At 34.2% G+C, this 12,984-nt stretch overlaps 1 protein-coding gene and 1 non-coding gene across 2 annotated transcripts in view; both read right to left on the reverse strand.

Moving 5' to 3' along the window:
* The window catches only part of LOC124371270 (RING finger protein 10-like), a 35,625-nt gene that overhangs the window by 12,671 nt on the left and 9,970 nt on the right, over window positions 1–12,984 (reverse strand). Inside the window, exons 3-9 of the mRNA XM_046829611.1 lie at window positions 10,432–10,634; window positions 9,412–9,502; window positions 7,847–8,031; window positions 4,771–4,969; window positions 4,454–4,588; window positions 4,238–4,333; window positions 2,911–3,002 (exon numbers count right to left, since the gene is read on the reverse strand). Coding sequence (XP_046685567.1) covers window positions 2,911–3,002; window positions 4,238–4,333; window positions 4,454–4,588; window positions 4,771–4,969; window positions 7,847–8,031; window positions 9,412–9,502; window positions 10,432–10,634 — 1,001 coding nt within the window. The remainder of the gene's footprint in view (window positions 1–2,910; window positions 3,003–4,237; window positions 4,334–4,453; window positions 4,589–4,770; window positions 4,970–7,846; window positions 8,032–9,411; window positions 9,503–10,431; window positions 10,635–12,984) is intronic.
* Window positions 6,471–6,599, reverse strand: LOC124371272. The gene has a single exon (XR_006923235.1). It is a non-coding gene; the product is annotated as a small nucleolar RNA SNORA36 family (small nucleolar RNA).

The raw sequence follows: 12,984 nt of genomic DNA on the forward strand, positions 1-12,984 counted from the left end.
ATGGTTAGACACGCACTACCTGAAGCCAAACTGCAAACAAAGCGCGCACGCTGTACGGTGACTGTACCGTGTGGCGGGGAGAGAGTGTCTAGACACCGCGTCTATTGTTTCAAACAATGAAACGCGACAGCTATATTTTGGACGCTTGACATAGGTCAATAACCCACACACATGGTTGACGCAGTGACACCGTTAGTGACATTGATCGGATTTAAAAGGAACTTAAATTTGCTATAGACGCAGTTTTGTGTCGATGCGCCGTACCGCGTCTTTTGCCGTTTGGAGATAGTTTGTCTATAACCATACTTATGGGTATGCTTGTAATAGTGGTGATCTGTCATGCACTAACAATGGAATCTGCTTTAGCTTCTACGAATTTCTCTAGCACATCCAGCAATTTTTTAGAAACAAGCCAACCTCACGACGCACCTATCTAAGTAACAAAAAAACAGAGAAGCTCATAGTTTTTCATCAAAACATAGACAGAGTAAGCAATAAAATCGAAAGACTGGAACACCAACTACATACTAAACCTGCTGACATAGTGGTCCTAACTGAGCACGGGACTAAAACAGCATGTCATCAATCATGTGAGGCTCAGTAATTATGACTTTGTGTGTGCATATGGCAGAACAGAGCATATCAAGGGAGGAGTTGCTATATATAGACACAAGAAGTTAGCCAACAAAACCACCACTCTCAACCTGGAAACATACAGTATAGAAATGGTATGTGAGGTAACTGGAACTAAAATAAAAATTAGTAATAAAAAGGACATACATATATTAGGCTATTACAGACCACCGAATGCAAATCTTGAGGACTGCACTCCAAGTGATAGACGACACCTTAACTGAAGTCAAAAGACACAACTCTTACATCATAAATCACTGGAGGACATCAACATAGATAACCTTACCAGAAAACCGAGAACAAGGTGCACTAGATGAACTGCTGGCTTCACATGACCTAAAGAGACTTGCCCTGCCACCAACGAGAGTCACAGCCACCTCTAACTCCTCTATTGACTTTATATGCACTGACCTCCCACCCAGTAATCTAAATGTCGAAATCTGTAACACTGGCTTATCAGATCATACTGGCCAATATTGCACAGCTGACTTTCCTAAAATATTTGAAAATATAACATTCTCAACATACAGAAACACATGCGTGAGGAACCTAAATTACCTAAAATCTATCCTGGCCACAGAAACCTGGGAGGAATGTGACGCAATCGAACAACATTGATGACGCTTACGATAACTTCCTTAATACCTTTACAAGGGCATTAGATCATGCCTGCCCACTCAAGACCAAGAAACAAAAGCCACTCTAGAAAGAACACAGTCTATGATGAAGAAACCTTAAGATTACGAAAGGAATTTGTCAATGCGCAGGATAAGTTTAATGTCACAGGAAGAACTGAAGATAAATCTGAGGCAAACCAGAAGAAGAAGGCCTATGATCTGAAACTCAGGAGACTTAGGAAGGAAGCTAATGCAGACCACATCAATCACGCTAATAACAAAAACAAAAGCAGTCTGGGAACTCATAAATAGAGAAAGAGCTGCTAAGAACCAATCAACATCAGACTTGAATCATTTAACAATCGACGGAATAAAAGAAAACGGACCCAAAGAAAATCGCTGACCACCTTAACACCTTCTTTATAAATATAGCAGAAAACACGCTAAAGCAACACCAAATATCGAATGACAACTTACTGTATAGTCCATGCTACAATATAGATACCACAATGACAAAAATGACCCCAACCACAGCCAAAGAAATTAAACAAACAATCCGTTCATTGAAAAGTAAAACCTCCTCGTGTTTGGACGAGATTTCATCAAAAATCATAAAATTTTGCGAAGCTGAACTTCTGAAACCAATCCTTCACATCACTAACATATCCTTTATACAGAGCATATTTCCAAAAAACTTAAAACAGGCCAAAGTATACCCTAAATATAAACAAGGAAACAAAGATGAAGCAACAAACTACCGTCCCATTTCACTACTACCAACTGTATCAAAAATAATAGAGAAGATCACTCTTTCTAGACTACTCACTCACCTACAAGACAATAACCTCCTATCCAATAATCAACATGGCTTCAGAAAAGAAAGATCTACATCAACTGCAATAATAGACCTTGTTGAAATATATTACAGACAACCTGGAAGAGGGCAACACCATCACTAGTATCTTTTTTAGACTTGAGCAAAGCTTTCGACTGTCTTGGCCATAAGCTCATCCTAGCCAAACTACAAACTCTTGGCGTCCAACAGTTAGCCTTAAAATGGTTTGAGAGTTATTTGAACGAAAGATACCAAGTTGTAGAGGTTAAACAGAGAAGAATGGGAGAGGACCTGTACTGTTAAATCTGAAAAACTACCTATGACTCGAGGGGTTCCCCAAGGCTCCGTCTTAGGACCAGTGTTATATATTTTATTCACCAATGACCTGCCAATATTCTTGGAAAACTACACAAATTCCATCATGTATGCAGACGATACCGTACTACTCTCAGCCCAGAAGGATGTTGAGCAGCTAGAAATAAACTCCTACATCTCATTCAATATGGCCCAACAATATTGCAAATACAATGATCTGGTCTTAAACAGCTTGAAAACTAAACAACTCACTCTAGGAACTAATAAAAACTATGTGTCCGAAATCCCTGGTATTCAAGAAACAGAGGACATGAATTATTTAGGAATAACAATGGTGAATTTGTACTCATACGTTTATTGCTCTAAAAGCAATATTATAGAAAATACTCTAATATCTACTTTGTGTAGCTTTTAGATGGTGTAGGACAAATTCTATTTCCCCAAACCCATGTTGAAATACAAGGAATTTCGCACTATCCACAGATCTAACCACACCCACAATAACCTGACCTGTTGTTGTTGGTCGAGACAGTTTCACCCTTGTCCTCTGAGTTGATGTTGTCCACAGGAATGTTGTCGAAAGCAGACTCATACACAATAGCCTGAAACATAATGAAGGAAATAGCAAATACAAAAATGCAACCGAAAAAATTAAATATTCAATTTTTCATGACTATCCATGTTTATTTCACAATGATATTTCCTCACATGAATGTACAATTTGATCAACACCACACAACTTGTTGCTTCCTCTCCACATAGTATAAGTCAAATAGTAATGATCAAATCCAGACATTTTGAATCTGATTCTGAATCTTAAAGAAATTGATCCCCAATTCTCAAAATTTGAGTCTTACCCAATTTCAGTTCTATACCCAAAATTTGAAAGAAAAATTCATAATCAAACCCAATTTTGATACTCTTACACCACTGGATATTGTATAACAAAAAAAAAGTCTTGAGTAATTCCGTTTAGGACAGTGTTGCAGGGTGTCCACACTCCCCTTACTACTCCCTTACCTCATCTTTGTGTATATCCCTTACTTTCTACCTTTAGTGGATAGTCTTAAAACGGGCTTTCAGAATATATAAATTTTATTTACAATAAACATGGACATTTATTAAAATTGCTTGTACAATATTTTTTAACTTAAACGTTTTATAATATTTTTAACCAAACCTAGATATATGAATGATACAAAAATAAGATATAAACACACGCATTATTTTATAGAAGGGATATTTATAACAGTAAACAAATTTATGCTGTAAGCAAACGTAAGACTGTCAGTTTATTTACCATTGAACAGCTAATTAAGCAGACGCACAACATTAATATAGAAAATATGAACCACAAGATAAATATCATTAACAAGACTATAATTTGTAATAATAGTTAATAATTTGTTGGTAATTCGGTTAACTATAACTCATTTTTCATACACTAAATACAAGAAAAACATGTTTTAGCGTTCATTAATTTACATACTGGTGATCAGCTGCTACCTAAATCATGGTTACAACACATCAGACCATGCAATAGTTTTTGTTGCAAAGGAAACAGTGAATGTTCATTGTTAACAATCAACAATAACCAACTATATGTAAAAAAAACTTGTAAGCGCGAAGCAGCGATGAGGGTACTATGTATGGAAACATGAGAATAACACATCCCATTAATTTGACAACACAATTAAAAACTGTAGGTTTATTTATCAAATTTTCAAAAAAGCGCAAGTTCATTGTAATGTATAATGGAGACAGTCATATAAATACAGTTGCATAAAAAAATACTACACAAAATTAATAAACGTAAAGGTGTATAGTATGTACTCACGCTTTCATCAGGTGAGGAAGACAATACATTTGCATTGGTAGCTTCTTCATTTTCCGTCACCTCTTCCATAGGTTTTTCCTCCACAATTTCTTTAATCTGTAACAATATTGCCTCATTCAGTGGTCTGGTACAAAATTTTGAAATTATTATTAGAAAAGTTATTTACTATCACTTTTTAAACCAAGGAAATTTCGTAAATGATTGTGAGGTTATTACCTTCTGATCGATATTCAACCTTCGTTCTTCGCACAACTCCAAGGCTTGTTCAACAAAACACAGCTCTGGGCAGCCTTCGTTTTCACTTTTCTCAACTTTCAGCTCCTTCACTTCCTGCTCTATCATTGCAAGTACCTGAAAAACACAACAAGTGATGCTAGTTTTAGTTGCCAACTATGTCCGTAGGATTGCCTAAATTGAAAAAGAGCTCTACTACTACACACACACACACACTTCCTAAAAAACCCCCTACCTCCACTCCACTTTCTAAAATACTCACTTAGATGGTAAAATGTCACATTTTCACATATTTGTACCTCAGCTCTGTCAGCAATCAGCAGCTTGGCGAACGCTGTGTCCAGTTGAGTCTCACTGACAGCCAGCACTGGTTTGTGTTGAGTGCGCACCTCCAGCTGTGAGACTGGACACACCATCAATGAACCTCTCTCGCGCACCATCAGCTGGAACGTGATCAACTGCCCCACACTGTAACCTCTCTTGCCATCCACTTTCACACTGCAACATGACATATTCATAAAAATATGCGTGCAGCAATAATTTCCCTTTGAAAATAGAACCCTGTTTACGCTTAGTTATGGAATTCCATTTCTTACTGTTAATTTCAGTACAGATTTATATCTATACAGTACAGTTAAAAATTGTATCTAAAAATCAATGAAGTATAAAAAGACAAGCCAAATTTTAAGAGTAAAGTACCCAATAAGAGTACAGAATTACAGATAGTATACTATATAACTGCCAATTGTATATTATGTCCATTAAAAAATTAAATGATTATTATATACTTATTTTTTTATTTTATCCGGAGGTACACAACATAATGTCTAAAAATAATAACAGAAAGCTACTTAATTTTCAAAAAACACCCAGTCCACTTTTATCCAGAGGTAAACAACACCATGTGGACTTGATGTACGCTTCTATGCAACCTGGTGGATATTTAATGAACTATGTTACAGTAAAATTAGTGGTAGCAAAGGAAACTTAAAAAATACTGTATATTGTTCATGTTTCACCACTTTTTAAAAACTAATTAAGTCAATTAGTTTTCATAAAAAAAACTGATGATGCTTATGTTCCAAAGCTTAATTATTGTACAGTTTATTACAACTGCACATACTCAACACTTTGGATATTTTGTAAATACTTTAATGAAATTACAACTTCTTTGAAATCTGTGTTTTAATAGAATACCCAGTTTTGAAAAAGGTCAAATATAAGTTTTTGTTGAGCCCACATGCTATGATATAACACAGATTGTAGAACGATAAATATTCCACAAAAAGCTCAAACAAGTTGAAAATCTATATAAAGATTGAGCTTATAAATATCTCATTTACAAGTTAAATTATTATAAATATTATTAAAAATAAATATTTCGATCCAATTTGGTCCCCACTCAAATTTGTAAGAAATTCACAACTTCCTTTATTTATAGACGTACAAAAAAAAGGCAAAACAAATTTTGAGATGCACTTAATACTTTCATTTTGATAATGATTAAAGGATTTAAACAAATATTTCTAAAACAAGGGAAGTAAACAAATAAATTGTTAGAATATGGTAGAATTTTAAAACAACTGGAATATTTTTTTCACAAAATGTGGCTCTGTAGTAAAGATGCATAAACAGAAATGGATAAAAAAAATCTCTTGTGAGATTTCCAATAACTAAAAGCACTTGACGAAACAAATGCTTATTACATAAGGCTAGTAAAAAACAACAGTTAATATTGAAATGTTAAAAGAAAACATGATCCACTGCAGATCAAACTCTCAAGTGTTTGTAAACTTTGAACCCAGATAAACACTTCAGAGATAAATACCTATTTACTCTTTCTGTGTCACCAATTGGAACTTTACTTTAAAATAAAACTCAGAGGGTTGAGTAAAAATTTGAACATGTTGTAGTTATTCACTTCAGGTTACAAGCTCGTTCCAACAATTCAAGACAAATTGGTACACAAACAACAGTTGCTATTCTACTTGATGCTATTTATTGTATCATGTACTTCAATGAAGCACCACATGTATGCGGCTATTCATTAATGAATCCATGATTTTAATATGCCAAAGTTTAATTATTGCACAGATGAATACATCTGTACATACTCAACACTTTGGCTTAATATAAACATGCTGTATCAGGAAACATACTTTTATGAATCATTAAGAGAAAATAATTACATTAAGGTTATACAAAAATTACATTAAAAAATTAATACAACTACATACTACGAATTATACACAAGGTCTGCAACTCATAATGTGTAGATCACACATTTCAACTGATAATGTGCAGATCACACATTTCAACTGATAATGTGCAGATCACAAATTTCAACTGATAATGTGCAGATCACAAATTTCAACTGATAATGTGCAGATCACAAATTTTCAACTGATAATGTGCAGATCACAAATTTCAACTGATAATGTGCAGATCACAAATTTCAACTCATAATGTGCAGATCACACATTTCAACTCATAATGTGCAGATCACACATTTCAACTCATAATGTGCAGATCACAAATTTCAACTCATAATGTGCAGATCACACATTTCAACTGATAATGTGTAGATCACACATTTCAACTGATAATGTGTAGATCACACATTTCAACTCATAATGTGCAGATCACACATTTCAAAATCATAATGTGCAGATCACACATTTTAACTGATAATGTGCAGATCACGAATTTTAATTCATAATGTGTAGATCACATACTTCAACTGATAATGTGCATATCATAAATTTCAATTCATAATGTGTACATCATATATTTCAACTCATAATGTGTAGGTCACAAATTCCAACTCTATGTGGAGATCACATCTTCAACTCCTAATGTTTAGATCTCTTATTTCAACTCACAATGTGCATATAAAATATTTTTGTAGTTTAAAGTTTAACAAAATCTTTGCCATTTTTACATGTAAAGATTGCCAGGTTATTTTTATTCCTTGCAATGCAGTATTATAGTATAGACTATTACACGAAAAAAATATTATTGATAGGTTCAGCACTATACATACAAACAATGAAATTTCAAAATCGAACTCAGCCCTTGGTCAGAATGAACTCATTCCAGACAACATCAACAGAATAGACAGCAAATACTGAATTCAGTGAACCTTCTTGACGGAAAGTAATGATTTTAAAAAATTCGTAATGATCTTGTAAGTTGAAAAAGCATAGCAACATGCATGAAGACAATGGAAGGTTGGAGAAAAAGATGAAAAGCTAGCGAAATAACACATGGAGAAAAAGATGAGACTAAAAACTGTTGACAGTCTGCATTTTAAATCTGAGACAGTCTGGACGTTGAAGAAGCATAGCAGCCCTCCCACACACACAACAGACTTACCTCTTGAGATGCTGCTTGTGTATGGCCTCGAAGCAGATGGGACACTTGTGCCAGGTCTTGTCGGACAGGGCCAGATAGTGTAGGATGCAGGGGTAGCAGTAGATGTGGCCGCACCTGGTCATCTTGGCAGCTACCGGAGTGCTCAAGCAGATCGGGCAGTGGACTGGCTCTACACTTGGTACTCTCTGTTAACATTTCAAATCTGTCATTTTTATTAGAAAATACGATGGTACACGAAAGTGTTCTAATGTAATGTTAGTGTAAAGTTAAATCATTTTAAATATAAATTTAATGGAATTAAATCAATGAGCATTTCTATAAACTAGAAATATGGTTTTATTACTACATGTATTTCAATATACATCGACCAACTGACAATGTATCTCCATTTGTACTCTGTTTTAAGCATTTTGAATAATGAATTTTTTTTTTTTTTTAAAAAAAGGAGAAGCCGATCCCCTTTTAAGCCTTATTCTGCCCGTCCTCATGGGCCACTGGCCTGTGCGAGGATCTTATCAAAGAGAATAAGGGGGAGAGTCGATACAGTACAAGGTCAATGGTACTGATAAAAAGTGCAAGGGTCACAGACAGGATTCGAACCTGCGTTATCTCTAAACTCAGACTCAAAGTCCGACGTCTTAGACCGCTCGGCCATCGGCACTCCCATGAATGAATTCTTGTTTAAAATGTTACATTTTACATAAAATTATGTTCTAACAACAATTACACAAAACAGAACCCAATGTTGACTTACAACATTTATCAAATAATAGTCCTCAATTAACGCTGATTTTCATTCCTGATTGAAAATATTAGATATATAATATGTACATAATAGTATACACGTAACATTGTGTATAACTAATAATTTTATTTTCTGTTAGGAAAGTACAATACAATTTGGAAAAATAAAGAGAACAAACAATTACAAACTCAGTGCTACCATGGCGCACAATGAAGTCTAGCACTGTGGGTCAGAGGTCTGTGGTGCACGAACTTTCGGTACGAGACCACGATTTTTTCGGTACACAAGGTCGGTTTGGTACAGTAAAAAAGATGAAGAGAGAAACAGAGACTTCAATTTGAACCTTTTAACTTTGTTTATCTTCCAAAAAAAAAAAAAAAAAAAAAAAAAAAACTAAGACTACCATGCTATTTCAGAGGAATTTGAAGAGGTTCAGGGAAATTGATATCTTTTTAAAACTACAAATCATATCCTATACATTCTATTTCATAGAAATAGTAATAGAAAATTATAAAATGTATCCAGAATATATTTCATTTCCATAATTTTTTTCATACACATCTGACAGCAGAAACAATGACAAAAGGGGAAATATCCATCCCTTTCTACAAACACTGCTAAAAAATTAACAAACTGAAACTTAATATGATTCTAAAGAATAGGTTACATTATGGAAGCTATCATAAAATACTATGGAAGTTATAATAAAATTAATTACACTTTTCAAACAAAATGGGATTCTAAAAAATAGGTTAGGCTATCATGGAAGGTATAAAACTTTTCTAAAAAAAGGATTGGAATCCCATAAGGGTTCACTTACAATTTGTTCAATAAAATCCCAATCGACCAAATGGTCTGGGTCTGCCAAATATGGAGTGTAATCAGCATTTGCTCTCACAACGAATTGGCAGCTGAAACAAACAAACATGACAATTTAACAGTTCTCCATTTGGCAACATAACGTAACTTAACTTGAAAATTCAATTCAATGTATTAAAAGAACTATAAATATGCATATTAATATACCAGTAATCGTCTGAACTACAATTTTTATACTGCACACAATTTAAAATATGGACAATCATTACTTCATTAACAATCATATGTACAATCATTACAATGTTACATGGAGTGTGTATCAGGAGAAAGATTTGGACGTTCACACATAAAAAAACCATTGTTGGCGAAATACTGTCCTAGGATTTGGGTTTGAAAGAAATGGTTACAAAATTCATCCCGAAATTGCTCACCATAGATCATACGGAGCGGTGTTTTGTGCAAGACTTGTACGAAGCCATGACCACCAGTCTTGATTACTGGCTGTTCCCAAAATTGAAATCTCTGCTCAAAGGAACCAGATTTCAAACAGCTGAAGAGGTCAAACCGAACGAGACAACAGAGCTAATGATGTGAACTCAAAGGCAGACTTAGTAACTTTTTTCTTAAGTGCAACACCTGTACAATGGAGAGTGTTTTGAAGGAGATTGAGTTTAGTTGTGATCAAAATATTTAATACTTACTGGTAGCTTTAACAAAATCTGGCCGTTATTTCTTCTCCCAATAAACTGAAAATAAATCTACAGCCCATGGTAATAGTAAAGCCCAAGTCTAATTACTTTTAAGTGCTATAAGGGTTAAAAATTATAATAAAAGTAAAAAATAATAAATTAACAAAACATGTTTTTCTGTTCTTTTGTGAGAAAAGTAATTTATAATGTAAGCTTTAGAAATATACATTAACAGGTACCCACTAAAGCAAGTTTGTGCCAATTGTAGGGTTAAATGAACATGATAATTTGTTGTTTGAAGCAGTATGGCAAAGAATATTGGTTGTACTTACTTGGCTTGCAAGAAATGTTCCTTGTTGTACTTGTGCTTTTGTGTGGACATGAGCCAACGGACTCCATACTGGTGGCTCGGCCGGGGACTGGGCCGAGCCGTCTCCCCTCTCGGAGCGTAGTGAAAGTTCAACAAGTGATTCAGATTCTGTTTCTTGCTGCCAGTCGAGTACAAAGAACCCAATTCTGCCTCACATTCTTCTACCTGCAACAAAAAATGTTCAAAAATAAAGAACTGAGGATATAAAACAATTTAAATTAGGTAACAACATTAGATTCATTTCACATTACATTTTTCACATTAGTACACAATTTTTCAATTAAAGAAAATTTTAAATTATGAAATTGTATTTTAAGGTTAAAAAAGGGAATGTTGAGTTTAGCTCCAGTTCACCTGACACCTGAGGTTGACAGATTCAAAGTTTTGTTACAAGTGTATGTTAAAACTGTTAATCATTATGTCTCATAACATAATAAATTTAATGAATGCCTACTTTTAAATTTATTAAGATAAGAAAACACAAGTAATTTTCTTACTGATTACACTGAAGTTCAAATAACTTTTCTATCAAAGTTGTCAGCTCTAATTAATGGAAAAAGTAGAGCAGAGCTATCTGGTGTCATTTTTAAAAATCTTTTATTGCTTATCTACAACAGAAGTGATGCAATTCTTTGGCAGACCTATGACTATAGTTGAATATATATTTGTTTAAAGAGAATTAATTGTATTCTTTTAAATGTATTATTTATATTTTACAATAAATAAGTAATGTAGTTTAGTTAATTGTCCAATACAAAATAATTGTTTATAAACAGAAATATACCTTTAAATGAAACTTTAGCATGATGACTGAACACAAAAGTGATATACTACTTTCTGTGGACAAATTTTCAACCATAAACAATGTTTTTACTAAATTAGTTTTGTAAGAAAAGTGTGAAATTATTAGTAACATATTAAAATAGAAAATGTACCAATTTTTATAGAAATATATTTTATATTAGAAAGATAAGTGGAGACTACCCCTTATTTACACCAAAGTTTAGAGCTTACTGTTATCATTATCACAACAATATATAAAGATACAATAAAATCTTCTAAAAAGTTAAAGCATGGTTAGTTAAAAAAAAATAATAATAATAATAATAAGTAATGCAACTTTACTGTTTCAGTAGTTTCAGTTAAAATTTGTAATTTTTTTAAAAGTGGGTGAAGTAAATAAAAGCTAGTATTTGCTACAACTAACCGGTTTCCCAGTATACTCTAGGTTTTAAGGTGAATATAAATGTTAGAAAATACTACCCCTAGTAAATTATTATGATTTCCGGACGGCTAGTATTTACTAAGCAGAACAGGTGAATAAATGTTAGTTTTGAACTAGAGAGAATATTCTTAATTTTCATAGCGCTAGCCTGTGAAAAAGATGCTAGCTTAATACTTTAATCGCTAAGATGGTGATTTTCATGGCAGTTCACAAAAGGAAAACGTATTCCGAACATAAGATAATTAGCAATTGCAAACAATTACTGAGTTTTGATGACCATAATATTGATTTTTTGGCTGATAAAAGTTTTTGCCTGAAAATGGAATGGAGACTCGAGTAGTGGCAATGTCATCATGACAGAACATGGTAATTCTACTATGTTAATTTGCTGATCCAGGTAAGACTAAACCCACTTTCACTGTATGTATATGTCCCAATTTATGTATTTATATGCATCCTAACGCTTATTAGTTTGTAACATCCCCTTAATGGTACAACAAATACTGTACAACTCCTTTATCTTGCTCAAATATACTTATCCAAATAACTCATGATCATCATCATCTGACGTTTCCGTTATCACGGGTCGTCGTACACAGCCTCCTCCACTTTTTTCTGTCATTCCAGGTCTCCTCTTCCTCCACCTGCATTTTCTGTATTCCCCTTTTCTCTATGTCTTTCCACACTTGGTCCTCCCATCTTCCTCTCGGTCATCCTCTTGGTCTTCTTCCTCTTTCCTCCTTCTCCAGTGCTATTCTAGGCATTCTATTATCTCCCATCCTCTTCACATGCCCCATCCACTGTATTCTTCTTCTTTCCATTGTCTCTTGCAGTGAAACTACCTTCAATCTTTCTCTGGTTATTTCGTTCCTTATTCTATCTCTTCTTGTAGTCTTCTCTATCCCTCTTAAAAATCTCATTTCTGCAGCTTGCAATCTGCTTAAATCATTTTTAGTCCACGTCCACGTCTCTGCTCCAAATAACTACTACAGTAGAACCCCTCATATCCGGCCACCACGGAACCGAGCCCCTGGCCGGATAACGATTCGGCGGCCGGATAAACCAACCTACAGTACACAGCACTTGACGAAACAAAACAATTGTACTGTACTGTACTAACCGCACTGGAAATAATCAACGAAACTGTTTACAGGTTAAACCTATTAGCTCAACTGAGGACAACACAGGAAAATGTAAACAAATAGATACACAAAAATAACGCAAGAGTCGTGGGAGACTAGTGCGTGCAACTGCGCGTCTGCAAGCCGTGGTAAATAAATTTCGATATTG

The sequence above is a fragment of the Homalodisca vitripennis genome, unplaced genomic scaffold (genome assembly GCF_021130785.1).
Source record: "Homalodisca vitripennis isolate AUS2020 unplaced genomic scaffold, UT_GWSS_2.1 ScUCBcl_1146;HRSCAF=4409, whole genome shotgun sequence".
Lineage (NCBI taxonomy): Eukaryota > Metazoa > Arthropoda > Insecta > Hemiptera > Cicadellidae > Homalodisca > Homalodisca vitripennis.